The 23675-nt window shown below is 45.1% G+C and overlaps 2 protein-coding genes across 4 annotated transcripts in view; one reads left to right on the forward strand and one right to left on the reverse strand.

Annotated features, from left to right (window-relative positions):
- LOC107305742 (aquaporin-7-like) lies at nt 1-11728 on the forward strand. 2 transcript variants are annotated; one of them, XM_085529800.1, is made up of 8 exons: nt 1-336; nt 1387-1596; nt 3017-3145; nt 5765-5891; nt 7272-7409; nt 7944-8062; nt 9006-9223; nt 9969-11728. In XM_085529800.1, exons 3-8 carry the CDS (start codon nt 3056-3058, stop codon nt 10132-10134), a joined length of 858 nt encoding a protein of 285 aa, XP_085385926.1. In that variant the 5' UTR covers nt 1-336; nt 1387-1596; nt 3017-3055; the 3' UTR covers nt 10135-11728. The 2 variants fall into 2 exon arrangements, with proteins under 2 accessions (XP_085385926.1, XP_015703753.1); XM_015848267.3 differs by lacking the exon at nt 1-336 and having other exon boundaries at nt 1465-1596; nt 3031-3145.
- TPGS2 (tubulin polyglutamylase complex subunit 2) overlaps nt 11680-23675 on the reverse strand; it is a 22089-nt gene continuing 10093 nt past the window's right edge. The window contains exons 3-7 of one of the 2 annotated variants that reach the window (XM_015848263.3): nt 20182-20269; nt 18177-18308; nt 16968-17081; nt 15338-15498; nt 11680-13429 (exon numbers count right to left, since the gene is read on the reverse strand). In XM_015848263.3, coding sequence (XP_015703749.1) covers nt 13187-13429; nt 15338-15498; nt 16968-17081; nt 18177-18308; nt 20182-20269 — 738 coding nt within the window. In that variant the 3' untranslated portion in view covers nt 11680-13186. Of the gene's footprint in view, nt 13430-15337; nt 15499-16967; nt 17082-18176; nt 18320-20181; nt 20270-23675 lie in introns of both variants that reach the window. The other variant, XM_085529798.1, reaches the window with a different exon arrangement.

Raw genomic sequence — 23675 nt, forward strand, 5'->3', positions numbered from 1 at the left:
ACCATAGCAGAGAGTTAAGCAGGGTGGGGACAGAACTCTGGTGACCTCCGCTTTGTTATCCAACAAGTGGGTTGGTAGAACCCCATGCCACCCATTCCCAGGCTGCCATACTCTCTCCTTAATGAGCAGTGGAAATCAAGTAATTCCTCTCCTGCTGACACAACCACCCTGCAGATTATGTCTGGATGAGTGAGCTTTAGCAGTCTGAAGCAGGGAGTCTGTAATCCCCGGCACCATTCTCTTGAAGAGTAAGAAGAAGGACTGTTTACTGGAGCAAGTTCCCACTCATACAGAGCCGCATCCCTCTGTCCTCAGTTCTCAGCCCTACCTGGCATGGTAAGACCTGTTCTTATTTTACACAGAGGGGCCCATGAAGAGAATGAAAATAGGTCATGTGTCATGATCTGCTGGGCAATGATTGTACCAGGAGTGGGGGGTCACAAACTGCAGTGGGGAAAGCAGTGACTGGGAGAGGAGCTGGAAGTGGGCTGTGCTTCATGGGGAGCTGGTTGGAAAAGTCCCTTTAGGACTGGAGATGATGGCATTCCTTGGTGCACCTGGTGCAGAAGGCGTGGGTGTGCTGATGGCACATGCAGGTGATGAACCTTCAGCCAGCTGTGGGGCAAGGGGCGGTGATGCAGAAGGTGGATGCTGGTGTCCTGGAGGTGGGACTGGTGCTAATATTTGGACAGTAAACTCATCTACTGGGAGATCAATACCAGGTGTCTCAGTGTCTGCCATCTGCAGAGGAGGAGATGAACCCTAATCATTAGGTGGGAGGCCATAGAGTGACAGTGCTTCGAGGTATGCCAAGAGGCAGCTGTTGCAGCTCAGGTAGTACCAGTGCTGTACAAGTCTGAGATGTAGCCATGCCTAATTCAGCTTTCCTGAGGTCAGGGAAACTGCTTCAACTTTTGACCTCCCACTGATGCATTGTGCATGCAGCCCGGATGCTGTTATAGACAAATGGCCCAGCAGCCCCTTCCTCCCACTGGGGTCAGGGCTCTGCCTTGATTCCTAAAGGTTCCTGGAGAAGTCTTGGTGCCAGAGCTAACCCTGGCACCTTCCCTTGGTCTGGTGGAGTAGTCGGCTGTTCTTAGCCGCTGTGAGGAGCTCCTCTGCTGTGCTGTCTGCCAGGCTCCTCTCATTCTCTGGGGAGAAGTTAATACTCCACCAGCAGGGCTAATGGACTGGCAGTGTGCCAGCTGTTGATTAGCACAATTAAGAGATAAATGAGCTCCTGAGTGCAGAGGAAATGTGCGCTGTCAAACCAAGCGAGAACAGTTTCTCCTTGTGGAAGTGTGACAGCATTGGAGTCTATGGGGGCTCATCCAAACCAGGGGAGTGGTTAGCCTGGCTCTTCACCATGATTTGTGTCTATACCAGTACAATAGGTGGGCCTCGACTACACCAAAACGCTCTGCTGAGACCTTCCTCTCCAAACTGAGACCTCTACTGCTAGTGTTGGAAGCGTACCTGCCCTAAGGAAGAAAATGGATTTATGTTAGCAAGTGGTGGCTTAACGTGTGATGGAAAACGTCGTATGTTTGCAGAGAGCCAACACTGAGTGAAGTTTCAACAGGTGATTAAGTCAAGGTAAGCATCAGGAGCTGAATGGAGCTGAGAGCGTGCTGTTCTGATAAAGCTTACAGGAAAACCTTGTAGGATGGTGCTTGTAAGAAGAGCTAACTTATGACCGTGCTGGGCTGATGCTGGCACATGAGCATGGTTGGAATATGATTCTGAGGACTTGGCTGGGAGTTAGAAGAATCTTCACAGACTAAAGGTCTGGTAAAAGGCTTCCACCAGAAATAGGAGCAAAAAGCCCTTACACCTGAAATGGAGACAAGTCAGGTCATGAAAGGGAAGAGGAGATGTTCTTACTGGGAGGGGGCTTTTTGGTGACCCCAGAGCCCCTTGCCATCCCTGCAGGTGAGAGAAGCCAGGCAAACATGAACAAGCTGCGCTGGGTGACTGCAGCTCTGCTCCCAGCCCCTGGCTGACTCACCAGGTCACCTCAGCTGGGTGCAGACAGCTGGGGCAGCCCATCTCCCCTCTTGCTGTGCACCTCTGCAGGTTTCCCACTACAGACACCAGCCAGCTGCTGGTCTGACTCACAGACTTGGCCTCAGATGCTTATTTTAGGTGGGGATGGATTGCCTTTTGGAGCTGTCTGTTTTTCTCTGCTGACGATAAAGAGGAGGCTGACAGGTTCAGTTTCACACATTTTGGTTTTGTATGATGGTACTCTGCCCTAAGGGACTCACAGAATGGTTTCATTATTTTCGTCTCATTAGCAGGCTGCCTTCATTTGATGAATGCAAATGTATTAAAACAGAACAAAACTAAACTATAAGATTCTTCATTATTCCATCTGACATTCCGAGGAACCCTTTTAGGTGAAAAAATTAATGCCTCAATCTTGTGGAACAAGTCCTGTAAGAGGGCAGGCAGTGGTGAGAGGCACATGGTGTGGGCTGAGTGCTCTGTCCCCACCAGGGCAGCTGCTGGTGGCTCTTCCAGAGCATCCCTTACAGAAAAACACTGAGAAGCTGCAGGTTAAGAGAAGGGTGGAGAAAATCAACCAAAAGTCAGGCCCAGGTCATAAGAAAAGGTATTGAGACTTCAGTGTGTTTGAAAGGACACAAAGCAAAGGGTGATCTGCAGGGTTTTAGAGCCAACTGACAGTGGGCAGGAAGGAGCAATTAGTAGGCAGGGGGATAAGCAGAGGGAAACAAGAGGTAGAGGGGGAAACAGGAATGTGGGGCCTGTGCTGTGGCACATGGTGAGGCTGAAGGTGCCTCAGGAGATTGCAGCACTCTGCTGGCAGAAACACTGCATGCTCACCATTTAGTTTTAAAAGGACGGTGTCTGTGTGTGGAAGCGTTGAAGCTTGCAGCTACTTTATTGGGTTGTTCATCTTTAACCAAATGAATGAAGGTGTCCGAGAGTGAAGGGAGGGTGCCAGGTTTCAAAGGGTAACAGCTCAGTGCAATGAAGTGTGCTGTCACAACAGGATCTTCTGCACAGCTGCAGGCTGGAGCCAGAGAGCAAAATGCTGAAGAAGATTCAGAAGAGGCTGACAATCCATAACAGCTCCGTCAGGGAGCTGCTGGCAGAAGCACTGGGAACGTACGTGCTGATGGTAAGGAGGAGGTGTGCCCTGATGTGTGTGTGTGCAGCACGAGTGAAAGCAGCATTTGCAGCAGAAAGCTGTAAGGTCTGAGGTTTCCTATCACATCCTCAGGGCTGCTCAGCAACAGGCTGTTACCCTCTGGTGATGCTGCAGCTGATGCTGATGCTTTTCTTCAAGCCATGATGGAAAGAATGGGGTGGTCTGAGCAGGTGCCTGCAGCACATGGCCTACAGCCAGGATTCTGCTTACAGCTGTTATGTGCTGGCAAATGAATGGTGCTTCTGTCATACAGAAACTCTCCCCTTGCTTGCGGTATCTGTTACACATAGAAGTGAAGTGGTTTTGAGCCTTTGGGCTGCTTGGAGGTACTTAGGGGAAGAGGGTGAGGAAGGCAGGTTTTGCAGTCATAATCCATCTCTGTTAGCAGTGATGTGCCCACCAAGTTTAGAGCCTTTGTGCATAGCAGAACAAGATTTCCTCTCTGCAAAGGTCTAGTGCCAATTTACCACACCTGGTCTTCACCTATAGAACTTCTGCTTTGAGAGCAGCACTTAGGGCCAGATAGAGAATGGGGAATAATCCAAATAACTCATACTTTAAGTCATTTGTAGAGGAGGAAGATAAAGTTAGTGTGAGCATGGGGGCCCTCAGACACACCTGTCCTCACAGACGTCATTCCTTATTTCCTTTGGCAAGGACTGTATGTGCAAAGGATGCTTTCTTCCTATCACATCTTACTGCACATCCTGCCCCTTGAGGTTCACTCCTGCCTCACAGGTAGTTTTGCACACAATGGAAGTCAGAGTGCAGATTGCTGTGACTCCCCAGCTGAGCTGAGCAAACCATTTGCCTTTCTGCTCCCTTTCTTTTCTTCAGTGGCTGGATGCCCTGGTTCATAAAGAACAAGTCTGAGGGGCCCTGCCAGGGCATTCAGTATAGGGAGGATACAATCCTTTGCAGTAGGACAGTCCAAGGGAGATTTTAGAGCTCTTATCCCATGTGAGCCCTTTCCTCACTGAGCCCCATAAGGGAACAGAACAGGAGGAGGGATGCTGTGCGCTGTTCCCATCTAGGACTGATGACAAGCAGCATCTGAATGCAGCATCCAGCATCTGACCTTCAGCAGCTCCATGGTCCTCAGTGCAGCTGGAAATGTGCTGGTTGCATCCCTTGAAGTCCTGGCTGGGTTTTGTTGGAAGGATGGTATACAGACAAGGACTCTTGTAATGAATAAGTGATTTTCCTAAAGGAGGGAATAAAGCATCAGAAGTAAATGGCCTGAAGAATGGAGAGGCAGGAAAAAAACGTCTACTTTGTGTCTGTGAGAACAGGTGACCAGAGGTTTGGGTCTGTGCTGAAAAATAGATTCGCTGCCCTGTCCTGACTTTTATTTGTTTATTTTTTCCCTGGGATAGTGTTGTTGAGCTCTAATAGCCAGGGCTCCTGCCCTGCCCTCCTTGCACCGCATACCATCCTGCCAGACCTGAGCTTTGTGCATTTGTCTTACGGATCTGGCTTTGGAAAAACTCAGAAATGAGTCAGCAGAGTTTTTGTAAGTGGTTTGCAGCTGCTGAGGGACATCAGGGATAGAGAGGAGGTCCCACGCTGAGGCTGCAGCCCTGTGCAGAACACAGAGTGTGGTCTGTGTACACAAGGGAGATAAGAGCAGAGTCTCTGTGGGGCAGTGGATTTGGGAGATGTCTGAAAGGGAGAGCAGACACATGAGATAAAAGTTGAATCCATGCACAGCAGCCAGTAAAGACTCAAATCAAAGCAGGACGGGCCAGAGCAGAAGTTAGATGGTACAGGATATGCTTTCCAAGCCCTGCGGGGTTGGAGATGCAGAGACCTCAAGGGGAGCTTTGTCCTTCTCCAGATCTGAGTATTACAACTGTGCAAGAACTGATTTTTCCAACCTCTGACCACACTGGATGACTGAAACGGAATTAATCTTACGGCCAGAGCAATTTCTTAAATATGTCCTTTCCTGCTGGAGAGTGTTTGCGTTTCTTTTTACTTTATTTTCCAGTTTCAGTCACTACAAAAATATTGAAACTTGTTGTTTTCAAAGTGAAAAGTATGCATGTCAAAACCTTCAACCGGAATTCATTTCCTAGGTTTTGGTTGAAACAGGTTACCAAAATTAGAGCTGAGTTTGGCAAACAGCTGCGTGTTGCCTAAACTACTTTTTCTCTGGTCAATAAACTGCACACCAGGAAAGGAAAGATGACAAGAACTTGCCCACCCTGCTTCCATACAGCAGGGGCCCCTGTGTTGGGGTGGCTGTGATGAAGGTCCCCTGGCTCGTAGCTCCAAGAACAACGTGCCACCCTGTGTGCACCTTGGGCATCGTGTCTGGGTTTTGTTTCCTAATGTCAAATGAAGACTAGAGCAAAACATAGGGGATTGGTGTGATGGAATGTGTACCGGTAAGGGGTACTCAAGCTCCTGCTCAGTTTTTGGAGAGAAGGGGTCATTTTCACTTGATCTCCTGGTCACAGGCACCTTAAACTCTTCCCATTTTTGAAGGATTATTGGTATTGCAAAAAAAGCAACAAGGACACTCAATCCATCATGGCAACAACATTACTTTAACACCCCTTTCCCTCTTTATGTTCTATGCACTAGGTCTTGGGCTTATCCTCTGTGGCACAAGTAGTATTGGGAAAAGGAAAATTTGGACAGTATCTGAGCATCAATGTGGGATTTGGCATTGGGGTCACCATGGGGATCCACGCAGCTGGAGGCATCTCTGGTAAGACACCTGAGCATAGTCTCTATGTCTATGAAGGCCACAAGTTCCAGGGTGGTTGCAGAGCAGTGGGTGATAGCACTGCATGGAGGGGCTCTCGTCTCTCCTGCAAAGAAATTCAAACCTTCAGCCCCTCTTCTTCAGAGAAGAAGAGCAGAACAGGTGTGGTGAACCGTAGCTGTTGTGGGGTCAGCCTTGTGATCCAGCGATCACAGCCAAGTCCTTGGAGGGGAGGCAGCTCTGAGGGGGTCACAATGCACAGCCAGGTCAGCAGCAGCAGGGACAGTCCTTGTGTACTGACAGTACGCTGACTCCAAACGTGTGCTCTGGGCTGAGTGAGAGGGTGCACGGGTTGATGGTCCACATGAGTTTCCTGTAGCTCTTCTGCACAACTTGGCTGTCAGAGCCAGGGTTATGGGTCTGCCCAGTATGTAGACTAAACAGAACAGACAGACTGCAAAGAAAGATGTTCCCACATTGCTTATGAGAGGAATTAGAGCTCACTGTTCACTCAGGGATCTGCCAAAGCAGGGCAGGACATGCACTGGGTAATTCTGGGACTTCCTGCTTATCGTTGGGGATGGGCAGAGGCAAGTGGGGCAGGAGAATGGCAGAGATGCAGCCATCACCTCTCTTGCAGTCAGTGGAGTTGCATTTCAGCAGTACCCACGTTAGGCACTTGGGCTATGCCATCAGATCATGGCCCAGGAGATAAGGAGATTTGTCAGCGTGCTGCCAACATGACCCACGGGGAAGTAAATCATTTATTGCAAGTGAAAGCTTACTGTTGATGTTGCAACAAGGAATAGTATGGAAATTTTCTCCTTATCACCCACACCAGGCACCCCCCCTGCAAACTCAGGGGGTGGTGTTTCAGGAAGTGGTGCTTCAGGGCCATAGGGTGATATCTTTCACATGACAGAGCATTACCTTTGACTTGTGCAATTTCTGCATTCATTTGCACCAAGTTAAGTGATTAAGGGCTCTAGTGGGCAGAAAATTAAGGCAAGTAAGACCTTGCTCTTGAACCTCTGGATCACAGAGGTGTCCAAGGACACAGAGATGTCTATTCTGTGCAGATAGTCAGCTTTCAGCTCCCCTGAGAAGCTGTCGAGACATGCTGGGAGGAGTGGGCTGAGCAAGGGAGAAGAGGTGTCAGCTCAGCCAGCAGTAGGGAGGCACTGGGGCCAGTAGGGGCTCCTGGACATTGTGATTTGGCTTCATTTGTGTCTCAAGATGCTTTTTGTGACCCCTGAAGTGGTTGGTCATCCACACTGCTGTTCTGGAGCAAGGTCTGAGTCTCTGCTCTAGGATGAGGGGTATGGGGCATGCTCCAAATCAGGTGCAATAGGGCCAATGCATCTCTCCTTTGTGGTTTTGCAGGAGCTCATCTGAATGCTGCCATCACATTCACTCAATGCGTTTTTGGAAACCTCCCCTGGAGAAAACTTCCAGCTTATCTGCTTGGCCAGTTCCTGGGCTCCTTTCTGGCAGCAGCCACCATCTTTGGACTCTACTATGGTATGGTTATGTCTATATCACAGGGTTACTGTGGGCACCTTTTCATTCTCAACTCACAGTTCATCAAAAACGTTTCCTGTTACAGCAGGTAATGGCAGGTAACAGGTACAGTCTTTCCTGTCCAGTGTGATGTCTGGGTGGCAATCGTGACCTCTTGGATTATGGGCCAGACCTTTATGGCTCAAGGCCAGGGCTCGTGTTTATGAGCACAGGACCCAACACTGGTTGGCTCCAGCACGCCTCACTTTCTGAGAAATAGAGGCCACTCAGTGCACCTGGAGCATCCAGCCCTGTATCTCTGAGCAGGGGCAGGGAGGTGGCCTGAATAAAGAAGTAGCTGCAGGCTAAAGTCTGTGGTGACAGATACCACAGAGACTGTGCCCTTCAAGGGGTGTGCTGATTCCATCCTGTCTATCTCTCATTGCCTCTCCTTGAGTCTTTGCTGACTGCAGTGGGTGGACTTGTGAACGTGTAATGTGTGATGAACTCTGTGCAGGCCACTGTCCTTATTCCTGTAATTCTCATCTCTCCTAGATGCACTGTATGACTACACCAAGGGGAATTTCACGGTGACAGGACCAACTGCCACAGCCTCGATCTTCTCTACTTACCCCGCTCCCTACATGTCCTTAGCAGGGGGCTTTTTCACAGAGGTCAGTGGGGATGGCTGTTGTGTGCAGGCTTGGGCAAGGGACTCAGCTCTACATGCGCAGACACAGTCACCAACTCTGTTCTCTGTTACAAGCAGCTCAGCATCCAAGCAGGTGCCTGACCAGTAGCGTCCAAAGCTTCTTGAGCACTGAGCAGCAGCACAGAACCATGGGGCTGGGGGGTCTGGGTTAAGGGATCAACAAGCTTCTGCCTTTGTATCTGAGCTGAGGATGCTGTGCCTGTACAGTCAGGAGGATGGTGAGAGCTGGAGATCCTGCATATGACCATCTGACTGTGCTGCCTCCTGTGAGTGTGCAGTTGCCTTGAGGCACAAGAAACCAAGTGAAAATGAAAACCTGCTACCAAGAGCTACAGGGTTCCTGCTCTAGTGGTATCTTTACAAGCAGTCCAAGGTCCTGCATTTTCTGAAGCAGATAAAGACAGGAGTCATCATCTCTATACAAACATTTGTCAGTGATGTCTTAGGCGCTGCAGATCTGTAATTGCCTACTGTGTGTTGTCCCAGACAGGATATGCTGTTTCCCAGATAAGAATCCATTATCTACCTTCATTCCTATCAGGGTGGATGCAGCAAGCTATATAATCCATCAGTCTTGCTAGGAATGATGAGATTTGTCTCGTTATTTGTCTGTTGAACAAAAGGTTCTTTAAATATGCCCCTAACGTGAAAGATGGAGGCTGCTGACAGATCCAAGAAGCTTATGTCAGTTCTAGAATATTTTCGTTGTTGATGTGGACACATTTTCACTGGGAAATGACTTGTGTTTTTTTTCAGAGTCACTTACAAGGATGGAATAACATTAGGGTCCCTTACGATTTGATCATCCCACTTGCTCAGTCAGTCTGGAAAGTCTTTGCTGAGTGGGATCCTCCTGCCTTTGCCACTTTCTCTCCTCACTTGTTTCCCTTTTCCTTCTCCTACAGTTTATGGCGACGATTATGTTGTTCTTGGGCGTTCTGGTCATCTATGATGAGAATAATAATGGAGCCCTGAAAGGCACACAGGCTCTGCTCACGGGTATCCTGGTTCTGGGCATCGGGATGGGGATGGGGATGAATACAGGCTACGCCATAAACCCATCCCGGGACCTGCCACCAAGAATCTTCACAGCAATTGCTGGCTGGGGAGTCGATGTCTTCACGTGAGTGATTTGGTTTCATACTGTACAGCTCTATAGGAATGAGAAAAGCCCAAGATAATAGTCATGGAGCCTGTGTACAACCGGAGTGCAAGGCTGGTTCCCAATGGATTAGTCTTGTGTTAAACAATTCTCCTTGGAATGAATGCCCCTCAAGTGGGTTCTCCTTCCCAGAGAGGAAACGTGCATAGAGAAGACCTATACTTTCTGTACACATAACCTGGGGTATGCAGTCTCCAGTACAGGATTCACCTTGGCATTTGGATGCCTCAGTTTAGGAACTAGGAAGAATCTACCTCTTAGCTAGAGATTGAGCTGATTATTGCAGTGACTGGAAGGACCATGATTTGGCTCATGAGAAAGCAAGTACTTGCAGCTGGATTGCTGAACAGCCTTCCTAAATTTAAATGTCTGAATCTACTGTACTTTCTAGAATCCAAGATGGTTTCACACCACAGCTTTATCCATGGTGAAGGCATTAGCAGAGTCTCTGTCCTGTCTCAGCCGCTCATTTTCATGAAGACCATGCTGAGCCACTTTCCCAGGCCAATAGCAAAAGTTACCTTCCTTCCAGCTATTAGACTGACAGATACAGAATTGACTTAAGCCATCTGGGTGGTTGAGTGTGTAAAATGGCACCAGGCCCCTCTGCTCACGAAGCTTAGCCCTAGCACTCAGCTCACCTCACAGCAGCAGGGCAGCAGTTCCTGCGTGGCTCAATGGATGCCTCTTCTGTGTTTCATTTTAGGGCTGGAAATCACTGGTGGTGGGTGCCACTCGTAGCTCCGGTACTGGGAAGTCTTGCTGGTGGTTTAATCTACAAAATCCTCATTGATATTCACAATCAACATGTCCAGGAGCATGGAAATGAGAAAGAACAGACACAGACAGTCATTGAGAGTTCCACGTTGTGATGGCCATGTACTCCCAGGAAACATCCTGACAGCAAAGCCTGGGTGGGCACATGCATTGACACCAAGTGAGGTGCATGCTTTGCTCACCCTGCAAATGGGGATAAATGAGAGAGTAGCTCAAAATAAATACATTCTGCTTAACCAGACAAACAGGGTCTCTGAGACACTGGGCAGACCTGAGAAGAACCAGTTGATTGGAAATCAGGGAATACCTACACTGTGTAGAAACAAAGAAGTTTTGATCTGGAATATTCTTCTAAAAATAGTAGATATTGCACTGATATTACATCAGGGGCTCAGACTTGTTTCCATTTGCTAATCTGCCACCTTAACTATTATCCAGTTTGTCAGAACACAAAGAATCAGAACATGGCTTGTGTTGGAGGGGACCTTGAAGATCATCCAGCTCCAGCCGCCTGCAGTGGGCAATGGGCAGGACTGCCAGCCGCTCATCAGGCTGCCAAAGGCGTCATTCAGTCTGGCCTTGAGAGTCTGTAGAGAAAAGCAAGGACAGCTGGGTAAAGAAACTAACTGGAGGGTTTTCCTTGCTGGACATAACCTCACAGGAACAGGCTAGATGTTTTGTACTGTGCAGGTGGGATGGAGCCACATGCGTTAATACCGATGGCTTAGACTTTAACTAAACTACAACCTTATGAGAGGATTGAGACAACTTCTGTGGCAGTATCTCCAAATGTAAAAAAACCCCTCAGTTCTCCACTTTGATTGTAAGAGAAACATGGGAATACATGACTGCTCCTGAGTTATTTCTGCAACATACATCTGAATGAGGAAATGGGCAAGGAGTAGCCTTGCAAATCTGCAGCACTGTCTGTACTACCAGCAGTATCAGCCTATCACCAGGCTGGGTCATAAGGCAAACTTTATGGGAGATGGTATGGTACTTATGTCAGGGATATGACTGCGGTACAAGGACTGGACACTACCGAGACACAACACAACTCTACAAGGCTAGGAACTGACAGATCATCACTGTTATACAGAGAAACTGGCATTTACTGGCATTAACAACCATTCATGTCACACTACAGTATTACTATGGCATGGGATTAGATGGTAGGTTCCGTATCTGTTTCCTCATTAGAGTTCACCTTTTATTAGTAGAGCAGCTACTCCAGACACAAGATACTCAGCAGTTTAAGAGGGCAAAAGAGCACTGGAGGATTTTCTTATGTAGAGGGTGGTGGAGGGCAGATGTCAGGCAACTCTTGGGGTCTCTGAGCAATGTCCATTAAGGGTGGGTTGCAGTAAGTGCATGCTAGAAGCCAGCAAAGCATCCCCGTCAGAGCCAGAGATGCTGGCTGCAGAAATTTTGAGCAATGAACATAGGATGGAAGTAAAAAGGCTATCACACAGATGAGTCTTCGCAGCTCAGGGTGGGACCAGCTTAAAAGATGCTGTAACTTATTGCTTCTCAGTGAAAGACTCTCTGCTGCATTGAAACAAAAACAATCCAACCTACACCCTACTGTTACGTACATCCTTGTGCATGTGCCCCCAAAGGTATTTCAAATACCCAATGACTCTGGAGGAAAATATTTAAATCTTTATTAAAATACTATTAAGCACTTAACAGGGTGGCTTCATCTTCCTGAAGATCATACAAACACTTACTTGCAAAAGACTCACAACATCCCTGTGAGGTAGGTTGGTCTTATGTAATTATGTGAGCATAAATTAAAAAAAATGCTGTTATTTAAGTAATCAACTCTGATTTGGAGATGGTGACTTTTATTTCCCTGCTTAGGCATAAAACATGCTACCAGGTGGTTTCAGCACATCTAAGAGGACAAACAGGCACAGAAAAGTAATAGAAATGTATGCAACTGAACATCAGAAATCAATGTGCTAAAGTGCAGTTCTACCCTGAAAATGTCCAGTATAGAAAACCAAGGGGCCATCCTGTCTTACAGGACCCTAACACAGAAGACCCACCAGCAGCTGCCCTAGCTTAGCATTTCCCACAAGAGGAGATAGTGGAGACAGCGAAGGACCTTGCAGGTTCTGATTGCTGGCAGGCTAATTGGAAAGGACATCATACAGACCTCACTATCTGAAAAGAAATGGTACAAAGGCTAAGAAGTGGTATGGACTGTAGAGCAAATGTCTCCAGGCCAACACAGACACGTGGAAGCCTTGGGCTCCTCTGTAGTGTGAATCAGCAGAAGCTGGAAGGAGCACAGGAAATGCAGAGTTTGAGTCTGTCTGAAGTGGAAGATATCTCTTCGTTCTGTGGGTTCCAGCCTGCTCCCATAGCATGCAAGGTCAGAACACTTTACTTTGAAAGGAAACGACAGAAATATACTCCATAATTCAGCATGAGTGATCTATTAAAGTAACAGTGACTTACATTTACTTTCATTTCACTGCTGTAGTTATATACAGGAATAACAGGTTCCCTACAGAGCAGTGACATCAAGGGCTTCTTCATGCCTTCTGAAAAGTACATACTGCAAACAGGAGGGAATTAAATCAGTGTCTCAAGGTTTGTTATCCAAGTTGCCTGGAAATACAGCCCTCCCATGAAGGGTCCAGAGGGCAACGAGAGGCTGAAGTCCCTTGGTTGGTTCAGTCCAGAGCAAAGGAGCTGAGAGGAGCCTCATGGCGGCTGCAGCTTCTTACAGGAATGGAGGGCAGTGCTGAGCTCTGCTCTGTGTGACAGTGACAGGACCCGAGGGAACGGCATGGAGCTGTGCCAGGGGAGGGGCAGCTGGACGTTAAGAAAAGGTTCTTCACTAGAAGGTGGTGGGCATAGAACAGGATCCCCAGGGCAGTGGTCATGGCACCAAGCTTGGCAGAGCTCAGTAAGTGTCTGGACAATGATATGGCTGTTTTGAGTGGTCTTGCGTAGAGCCAGGTGTTGGAGTTGATGATCCTTATAGGTCAATTCCAACTTGGAGTATTCTATGATTCTGTGATCCTATGGTTATATTTCATGCAAATCCTGCATCGTATTCACACAAATGGAGCTTTCTTGAAGCACTGAGATTCTGCACCAGAAAACATCAAAGTTTCTTGCTTTGTTTTTGGGTCAGATCTGTGGGTCTCGCTTCCTTGAATAATTCCCTGCTAGAGAGGAAGTCTTGGTGGAGGGCATGCTAGCGTTGTTCTTTTGGACACCTGCTGGCTGGGAGGGTTGTTTCTTTTTCATCACTGGAGTTTTGTTCTTGCTTTTAAATACCTTATTGGGGTCCAGCTTGTTTACAAAGGAATCAGCTTCTTCACAGAGAAGAGTTGTGTTGATTGTTATAGGTTTATACATGTTAAACCATTGCTGAAAGACAAGATGGTGGAGAAGGAGTAGGTTAAGTATCAAACTATAATTTGACATTTTCTGCCTGTTTCTTCTCATCCTAGGGCCCTGATTTTAATCATAACCTGCATACCAATCTGCAGTTTACAGGACAGTGCAGAGTGCCTTATGATAGGGATACAGCTACAGCCCTGGAGCTGCCTCACATTCCAGACAAGGAAGAGGAGAACCAGAAACAAACCTATTTTTCTTGCAGTGTAATTCCTATCAGGAGCAACTTCTGTCTTAAATCATATGAGGAAAAGCAAAGGGAGGAGATGAAACTAGGCCACTTCTATCTAGGCTCAGAGAAGCAGAAAAGATTAAAAACCTGGAATGAAAAAGTGCTTATGAAATAAAACCAAACTGGCTGCACTTCTCAAAAGATAGCCTACTCTCTTCATACATACAATATTATGTTTTTTTGTTTTTTGTTTTTTAATTTTAAAATTTTTTATTTTTTTAACTCGTGACACAAAGGATTCCATGTTTGTTTCTCTTCAGCCTGATTTAATGTTTAGAAGTGACCACAAGATTTGTTTTCTTTTTGTTCCCATATGCCCCACAATTATGCCTAGAAGTTCCCATATCTCAGTTGTTTTCCTATCAGTTTTCCATTGATGAAGTCATGAAATAAAACTGCAGGGGTTAAAGTATTACAAATCTGAGACTATCCTCAATGAAGTATTTAAGAAGATAAACAGAAGATCAATACCAAATGTAAAGAGCAATCTGTTCATGTACTGCTTAATGGCAAAGGGCTTCAATATACCATCCCTACAGACATTTACAAATGATAATGGTTAACATACTAGGAGGATTTAAGCTAACAAAGGCTGCAAATGTTTAGAGTATGTGAATAATTTTGTCGAGTTTTGTGAATACACTGAATATAATGAAATATTCTAGCAAGAAAACTACAAAAAGGCAGAACACAGACAAATGCTAATATACTATGCACACAGCCCTGACTAACAAGGTAGTGCACAGTATGATAGACAAGATAACAGAAATGCAAAGGGACAAACTGATAGAAGGGAATTCAGCAGTTATTTTAGCAAATACTTTTGATGCACATTCAGGGCTGAGGCAGGGAACAAGGAATGTCATCATAATATAGCCACCATGTGTGGGTTAAGTGCAGGACCCTCAACAAGACCTGCCAGTCCTTGCCAGCATGCACTGTATCAGCTCACACAAGGTGGAAGCTGGGTTAAGGCTGAAGGCCCAGTCAAGCACAGAGGAAGAAACAGGAACCTCTAAGTGGGCTACCAGCAGAACAGAATGGCTAATATATAGTGCAAAGGGTTTGGACTGGTCTGTATTTGGGGCTCTCCTATGAGTATTTCTGTGATTGCTGGCATTTAAATTGCTCTTCTGGGCATTATTTTTGTCTTTGCAACTGATAAGGATAGGAGAAGAATTGGTATTCTTAACTAGGATGAAGTTGATAGTTCTCCTCTGGGCTTCTGTCTAATGTATGACTGGACTTCTCCCTCCACCTAGTCAGCAGTAGGATCTTGTTTGGTGCTATGCCTAGAAAGCTGATCTAGACAAGTATCACTTAGACAAATGACTTTACATCTCCTCTAGTAGTGATATAAATGGACACTGGTCTCCATGTCCAGAAAGCAAGCACTTAATTAGCTTCCACCAACTGCTAATGGAGGTGAAAGGTAGAGATCAATTAAGGTGAGAAAAGTAGATTCAACACCATGTTAGTGAATACACTAAGGTAAATGCTAATGTGGTAGGAGGGAGGGGCTCATGTCCCCTCCCATGGCTCACTAGGGAGGCCCAGTTAAACCTACAGACTGTCAAAGATTCAAAAACGTTTTACCAATCTATAATTAACACAAAACGCTGACAAGCTGGATTCTACTGTCTTACCTTTGCTTGAGGGCTGACTCCATAGCTGGTGAAGGCATACTGCCACTGTGGGAGACCCAGGTGAGTGATAAGCAGGCGGTAGTAGGCTGTGAAGGTTTTGGTGAGGAAATGCCAATACAGAGCTCTGTCTAGGAACCATATCTCAGTGTCTGGGGACACAACTAGAACAACATAAGCAGAAACCATATTGTTGCTCTATAGCGATATGAGATTAACCCCTGACCCACTGTCAAGTGGGAAACAAAACAAAGTTATGGAGAAGGCTACATCTTCTAAAATCCAGCATCCACGACTAACACAGATGATTATCCACAGGGAAAGTGTTTTAATGGATAAGAGCTTGATGTCTGAAGAAATCCTCATTCCGCTCCCAGAATCACACAGTAGTCATTACAATCACTTTCCCCTCTGTAAAACCTATGCAATCCTATTTGTGTTTAGCCTGGGACTGACACTCTACATTGAACATCCTCAGACAACAGCAACTTTGTAATGTAATTTCATGGCATTATCATGGCCAACATTTACCTGCCCAACAAAATATAAACAACTAACTCAACAGTTGGTCATCTAGATTGCTGAGTAAAGTCCATTCTGCCAACAAAAACACATTTTGCAACATCTCAAAATGGCGATCAAACATTTCTCTGGTGGCAACGACCTTTGAAGAAACCACCATCAGATCACCAGCCCAAAAATAAGTGATTTTACTTGGAAAATGAAGGCACTGAATGCTGTCAATTAAAGACACAGCCTCCTACATTCCCATCAGCAGAAGTAAGCAACACTCCTTCCCCTAGTTCAGGTTATCCATTGCATAGGCTGAAATTGTTACCACTGAATGCAAGATGACAAGCTGCAAGTTTCTGCCCTGGGAGGTGAAGTCATAACCAATTAAAAACACAAGATAACAAACAAAGGCTTTTCTTAAGAACAGGTATGCCACTATTGCACAATCCTACACAGTGTACATGCACGTACACACACACCTACTGACCTGTGCACCTTGACAGATGACAGCTAGTTTATAAGAGACTTGCATGTTCTGCTGATCCCTGATTGAAAGCAACTTTTCTGGTATGTTTTAGGAAGCAGAGCTCTTCTCATGTCTTTTGCTCTGCCTTTCAATCTCTCCCTGGCAAATTTTGACCCACCTGGGAGCTGGAGGCTCTGCATGTACATTCCAGGTGACTGAAACAGTCTAAATCTGCCTGACTGAGCACCCTTTTGTCATCCACCTTTTGCTTCTAAGCAGTTTTATGTTTCTTATTAAAACACAAACAATTTGCTAAGACATGTAAGTAACCAGATATACATTAGCAACTCACTGCATTATTTAAACATAATTGTCTATTGGTTATATGTGAGTGCTTTCCTGTTTCAGTATGCAACTACAGTATGCACGAGAACTATTAAGTTGTAACTTAGGCTCAAATTTTAAAAGGAGGAAAATGTTATCTCCAACTAAGCCACTGTAAGACTTAGCCACTGAGTTCAGCAGAGGCTGGATGTCTCAGTAAACGTTCATCTATAAACTGCAAAGAAGGTAAAAATTTTATGATTCCATGCATGTGCCTCCCAGAAACAATCTTCAAAAAGAGATGGATAACTTTTCTCTTGTCAGTCTCACCTGGTTTAGTGTGCTTATAAACAAGACAAACTTTCCCATTCCCATTGCATGGATCTAATTCAAAAATAAGACTACGAGAATCAAAGTGTGGTTTCTCTGGTTTGTCTTCATTACCTGAAAGCAGAAAAAAATAAATCTTGAAACATGTTTGTGAAACTGACATTTAGCAGTTAATAACTGAGAAAGAACTAAACCAGACCATTATATTTATACTTCTTGGAAAGGATATACTTATTGGAAAAGTTTCAGTAGGAAAACAGAATCAAAATCAGATGGCTGAAGAAGGCATCAAGCTGCCCTGTAGTCCTTCCCTGGCATAAGGGAGGATCAGCTTTATGGATGGCACCTGATAGGTATCTTATCATTTCGTAACAACCTCTAGTGTTCAATATGTCATGATTTCCACGTAGCTAAATGCATTGCTATTACTTAGAAGTTTTGCTCACGCTGATCTTGAATCTTCCTTCCTGCAGCTGAAGTCCATTACTTAATTCAACTCACCTTTCTTATCTCCATTTTCTTATTTTCTGAAGAAGTCGGAGAGAACTGTCTATTCTTATTCTTTCAACAGAAGACCTCAATGAACCTGAAGACATACGTTTCTTTACACCTCCAATGTGACATCAGCCTCTTTCTCAACAGCCAAACGTTCTGGCTCTCGTTCAACCTGTAGCCCAAAATGAACTCAGAGCCTTTGTACAGGACCATTTTAGAACTGTTTAGCTGTAAAATCCTGTGGTACATGATTTGGAATTTTAATGCTTCTGAAGAAGAAGAGGGACAGAAGAGTTCTACTCTTCAAAAGAGCTCTCCATGAAAGTCAGGATGAGAACTTTTACAGGTTTCTAACTTTTACTCAGTGCACCTTCTAATTACATCAGTGAAGGTCTTTGAGTCTAAATAGTTAAAAATGTAAAGCGGGGAAAAGGAAGGCAAAGAACAGGAAGGCAGCCAGCCTGTTAAAAATGAATTAAAATAATCCTAGTGACTGAGAGTTAGCAATCTCCAACAGATTCATGGATACACAGCATGTAGGTCTACATTTCAAAATTGTAGGGGTCTAAATTCCCCTATGTATTCTTTATACATAGGATTGTCCAGAAGAGACAAAAATAAATCTGTTGCCATATCTGGGGGCTGCACTGTAACATTAACACAGCAAAAGGAAAATAGCAGAGCACTTGTTTTAACCTGTTAACAGCACCTTACCCTCCTCATCTGTGTCGTCTTCCAGGTCAGCAAGAGATGGTGCATTAGGCACGGTGTACATGGAGGAACCTCCGAGCCGACAAAGCTTCGAGATACTATTAATCACCATGGAGCCCAGGGGCATTGGGGTATCTGCAAGAAGACTGATCATCAATTACCTCCAGCACCAGGACAGCACAGAACATACTGCTTTTTCTCCAAACATACACTCAAACTCCTCTAAAAGAGATGGGGATCCCAGACCTGTGCTGCAGCTGCTAGTCCAGTCCTGTGAAACAGGTTATTCAAAATCTTACCTAGTAACACTCACTTCCACACAATTTTCTTTGCTGCTGCCCTTGCTACAAGGAATCACCCATGCACACTATTAGACAGCCTGTTTTCTTCCACCTCATGCATCTTTCTAAGCTCCACTCAAAAACTGGTTTTCATCAGTGTGACAGCATGTTGGTGCTCTTGAGAGAATGTCAAGGACTTGCCATTTGTCACGAGCATGCCATTTGGCCACATAGCAGCATGGAGAACCTCAGAAGGCACAGAAAGATGTTTGCTTAAACAAGGTAGCTATGGACCTGCTTGGACTCTGGAAACTTGTGTGCTCTGAAAACTAGATTCTTCAGAGGTCACAACTCACTAAAGCCCATGTGAAACATCGTGGGACTTCAGTGCAGGTGTCACAGCCCTGGTATCTGAAAAAGCTTTATAATTTGAGAGTTACCAAGAGTGTCTACAGCCCAGTCTGATGAAACTGTGGCAAGGCTCCAGGAATGAATTGGTCCTGCTCTCATTTCCACCACTAACTCTAGAAATATTTTCAATTAATGGATTTCAGCTGGTGGAAAGCAGAACCAGGCCCAGACCTCGCAGTTCTGGAGACTGGCAAAAAGATACAAATCTCATGTGTGGTAAGAGGCACTCCACTGATGCATGATTTTTCTTGTTATCGTGGCAAAGTCTTGTCTTCATGACTGACTAATGTAAACTGCGTGACCTCTGCTTGGGTGCATGCCTGAGCTGGGCTTCTATTAACCCAGAAAGAGAACTATGTGAGAATAGTACGTTCCATTTTAGCTGGGTAGGGTAAAGATGTAACTAGCAAAGACAACAGACTATCTTTTGTAACTGTCATGGTCTTCCTGCTTTCCTCTTTTGGGCTCAGTCAGATAGCTTCAGCTGATTAATTTTCCTCAGGTTACAGTCACCAGATGAAGCGGACAGACATGGAAGATATTATTATGAAGATACCGATGTGAAGAACTTTCTACAGCACTCAGTATGGTTTGTAATCCAATGAGTAATTCACATATTTATATGACAGTGAAAGACAGTTCCCTCCTGATAGCAAAGAAGCAGAATAAGAGAGAGGGATTATGCTGTCAGCACAAAGTCCTCATTCTGACCTTTTATTCAGTTTGCCAGTTTTAAATGAGTGCACACTTCAGGTCATCTGGATTGCATATATGTATTGTTCTAATGAGAAAGAGGCATTTTCTGTGAGTCACTCCTCTTACTGCTTTTTGATAGGATAATGTGCTAGATCTGCTTCTCTCTCACAGAACTACAGAAAGAATCTAGGTACTAGATTTAAAAAACGTATTTAAATCTGAACATTGACAGATGGCTAAAGTAATACAGCACAGTTTTTGTCATAAAGCCTTGTTTGGTTTTGAGACATGTCTCTTTTGCACAAGTTCAGTGTACACAAACAGCCGTTTTTGCCCTGTTGCATCAGGACTTTTGATGTTTTTCCCCTCATCAAGACACTTCCAGAACAGCCTATGATCCAGTGCAGATCTGCAATCACTTATTAAATCACAGATCAGTTTTCTAGTGACTGATCAACCTGCTAAGTGGAAGCAGACAACTCCATTTTTTTCCACGTTAAGGAATGGTGCTATCTTTTCATTCAGAGTGCAAAACGAAAGTTTGAATCTAAGAGATTCTGCAAAGGAAGGATTATCTGCAAGATATGAGGGCATCAGCTGAGACAAACACATGGACTTACCATCAATTTTTACACTCCAGGTCATCTGGAAGCCATCAGTCATCAGATAGAAGTTCTTTAAATCCTCTGGCAATATGCAGGCATTTTTCTGCAAATCACAAGAGGCTTGAAGCATTATGGGGAAATGCAGAACATGCCTCAAACCCAAAGAACAACTAAATATTGGCACATTTCTTGAGACCGTGCTATACTATCAACAAAGATGCAGAGGGAAAATTTCCCAATGAACAGTCCGTCGTTATAAGGTCATTACAGGATTGTTTTCCTACTGACAACATACTGAATGTCTTTCCAGGATCAGAGATACAAGAACATATTTGTTTGCATATATATGTCTTACAAGAATAGAGTTGCATTCTAAATGAAATCAGACTAAACCTACCCATTCCACTAAAGCATGTACAATAGTAGCAACATGACTCTTTTCTTCAAAGGGTTTTCAGTTCCAGGCAGGTGAGAGGAGAACAGATTCAATAGCAGCCCAAAGTCAGGCAGTTTTCACATTTCATTTAACAGCAAATGCACAAACACACAAACAGTCAGGCTCACAAATGTCCCAGCCTGGTTTCATCTGACCACGTGCTGGGCTGGGGCTCCTAAGCCTGCTTTCTTCTGAGCCAACAGTGAAAGGAGCAACTGCAGCATTAAGAGTGCTTCAAAAAACCAGGATCCTTCTCCTGTACATATTGTGGTTGTAGAAGGAGCCTGCCTTAACTCAGACTCTCAAGTTAAACAACATATATGAAAAAAAAGAATAAAGGCTTCATCTTCGGAAAAACCAAAAGCCTATTAGAGCTTTAGTCAATTGAATGGACTGCTCCTGGTAACTGGTGTGGGTGCAGATCCTTCTCTCCCACTGACGCAGAATGGAACAGTACAGAAGGAAGTCAGTTTTAAGAAGATAAGAAGAGTAAAGGAGTTACTGGTTGCTTTGCAGTTGTTTGAGAGAAAAAAAAAGAGACCAATAAAGATTGAAGTGAGTTTACATTTAAAGTGTGTTCAAACTCAAGATTCCAAGAGAGAATCAGACCCCAAAATTCATGAAAGTTTAATAATTAGAAGTATTACAATATAATACAGTAAGCTGTGGCTCTGTCTAGCTGAATCTTTAAAGGTCCCAATGATGCCTATGTATTAATTTCTCCAAGCGCTGCATCACCCTTGTTGAGAAAAAGGCTTCCTAACTGCAGGTTAAATCTCCAAGCTGCAACTTGTGGTCATTCTCCCTTTTCAGTCCCAATGCCATTAAATCTTCTCAGAGACAAAGACACAAACTGGGAGACAAACTCTCATTAAACCAGAAGGACAGACAACCTCTTAAAACTTGTCTGAAACCTGTATATAGTCACAGGATTCAGGTAGACACATTTTCCAAGAAAAGGAGCAAAGAATACAAGATTTGCTACACAGAGTACCTGGTGACTTAAGTGCTTTTGTGACAGGATTTTCAGCCTTTTCCAAACATGGTTTATTTCTTTCATTCATCCAGTTTAAAAGATATCCCGCTGGACATGGCCTGGTCTTTACATGGTGAATTTGACACTCAAACAAGAAACTATGAAATTACAAACTTTAAGAGCATTAAGGTCAGCTGTGTTGTCCTCTGTTTATAAAGCTTATCGTAGCACAGATCCAGATGATATTCAAGTGGGATTCACAGCTTAGCCTCAGAGGCCTTGACAAGTTTCAAAGCAGCTATAGAATTGCTTTGGAGAAAGCAGAGGTGTCATACTAACAGCTATCCAGCACTTCCTCTGCTGAGACTGGATTTGTAGTGTTCCTAGAGATAGTGATAAGATTGTTCCCCATGTTTGTAGCCTGTGCACATCCAGCTGTCTGCCTGGATTTTGACTCAATGCCTTTATCCAACAGGAGCTACCTCCCAGCTGTGCCTTCAGCCACACTGCTGATTTTGGGTCATTAGGGACTGACACAAGGAAGGACAGGTCCTGACCTTTTCCTGGCCATATTGTTTCCCAGGGATCTGGGCAGCCCTTCTGCTTATTAAATCACAGTCATATAGAGTCATAGAATCAAAGAATGGTTTGGGCTGTAAGAGACCTTTAAGACCATCCAGTTCCAACCTCCTGCTATAGGCAGGGACACCTCCCTCTAGACCAGGTTGCTCGCAGCCCCATCCAGCTGGGCCCTGAATGCTTCCAGGAATGGAGCAACCATAACTTCTCTGGGCAGCCTGTTCCAGTGTCTCACCACTCTCACAATAAAGAATTTCTTCCTCATATATAGTCTAGATTTACCCCGTTCCAGTTTAAAATTGTTTTCCCTCATCCTGTTGCTACATTCCCTTATAAAAAGCCCTTCCCCAGATTTCCTGTAGGCCCCCTTCAGGTACTGGAGGGCTGTGATAAGGTCTTCTCAGAGCCTTCTCTTCTTCAGGCTGAAAAGCTCCAGCTATTTCAGCCTGCCCCCATAGGGAAGGTGCTCCAGCCCTCCGATCACCTTCATAGCTCTTCTCTGGACATACTCCGACAACTCCATGTCCTTGTGTTGGGGTGCCCAGAACTGGATGCAGCACTGCAGGTGGGGTCTCATGTAAGCAGAGCAGATGGTCAAAACATCCTCCCCCAACCTGCTGGTCAAGCTTCTTTTGATGCAGTGCAGCATATGGTTGGTGCTCTGGGCAGCAACCACACACTGCCAGCTCATCTTGAGTCTTTGATCAGTTGACACCCCCAAACCCTTCTCTTCAGGGCTGCTCTCAAGCCATTCTCTGCCCAAACTGTATTTGTGCTTGGGATCGCCTGGACCCAGGTGCAGGCCTTGTTGAACTTCAAGAGGTTGGTATGGACCCACCTCTCCAGCCTGTCCAGGTCCCTCTGGATGGCATCCCTTCCCTCTAGAGTGTCAACTGCACCTCACAGCTTCGTGTTGCCTGCAAACTTGCTGAGGGTGCACTCGATCCCACTGTCCATGCTGCCTACAAAGAAGTTAAATAGCACCAGTCCCAACACTGAGTTGTTACCGTTCCTGTCCTCTAAACTCTGGCATGTACACAGTACAGAAGCCTGTAATCCACCAACAGCTTTCAATCCTGAATGCTAAACAGTGTACTTCCCAGGCATATCCATTCATGCCTACAGACTACTGATGGTAAGTCCCAGACAATAATGACTTTGCAGCTTGCAATTAGGCAGTTTGCTTTACTTGGCCCATTAGCAGCCCAGTCACTAACACAGTGCTTTCCCAATCCAGTTTCAGAAAATCTCTAGAAATAAGTACTACTGAAGCAGAAAATCTGATACTGCAGAAACTTTGTTTTCAGCTGACATTTGATGAGTGCCTGCTGATGGCCAAGGGCCTGGTGCTAAGTTTCAGAACATTACTAAACCACATGGACATATCTGAAGTTTTTCAAATGCCTTTAGCAACACACCTTATTCTTTGGGTTCTTCTCAGTTCTAAATATTTATTATTTCATGCTGTGCTTTCACCACTTCTAATTCCAAGCTGTATCTGCAAGAACAGCGCCTACG

This window comes from Coturnix japonica, chromosome Z (genome assembly GCF_054131305.1).
Source record: "Coturnix japonica strain WE chromosome Z, WE-NBRP24, whole genome shotgun sequence".
Lineage (NCBI taxonomy): Eukaryota > Metazoa > Chordata > Aves > Galliformes > Phasianidae > Coturnix > Coturnix japonica.

Excerpts from the sequence above, each read along its gene's own strand:
- LOC107305742 (XM_085529800.1), top strand. The coding sequence starts at position 3,056 with ATGCTGAAGAAGATTCAGAAGAGGCTGACAATCCATAACAGCTCCGTC. Across the intron at positions 5,892-7,271 it reads CGCAGCTGGAGGCATCTCTG|GAGCTCATCTGAATGCTGCC; the intron begins GTAAGACACCTG and ends GTGGTTTTGCAG. Across the intron at positions 8,063-9,005 it reads CAGGGGGCTTTTTCACAGAG|TTTATGGCGACGATTATGTT; the intron begins GTCAGTGGGGAT and ends CTTCTCCTACAG.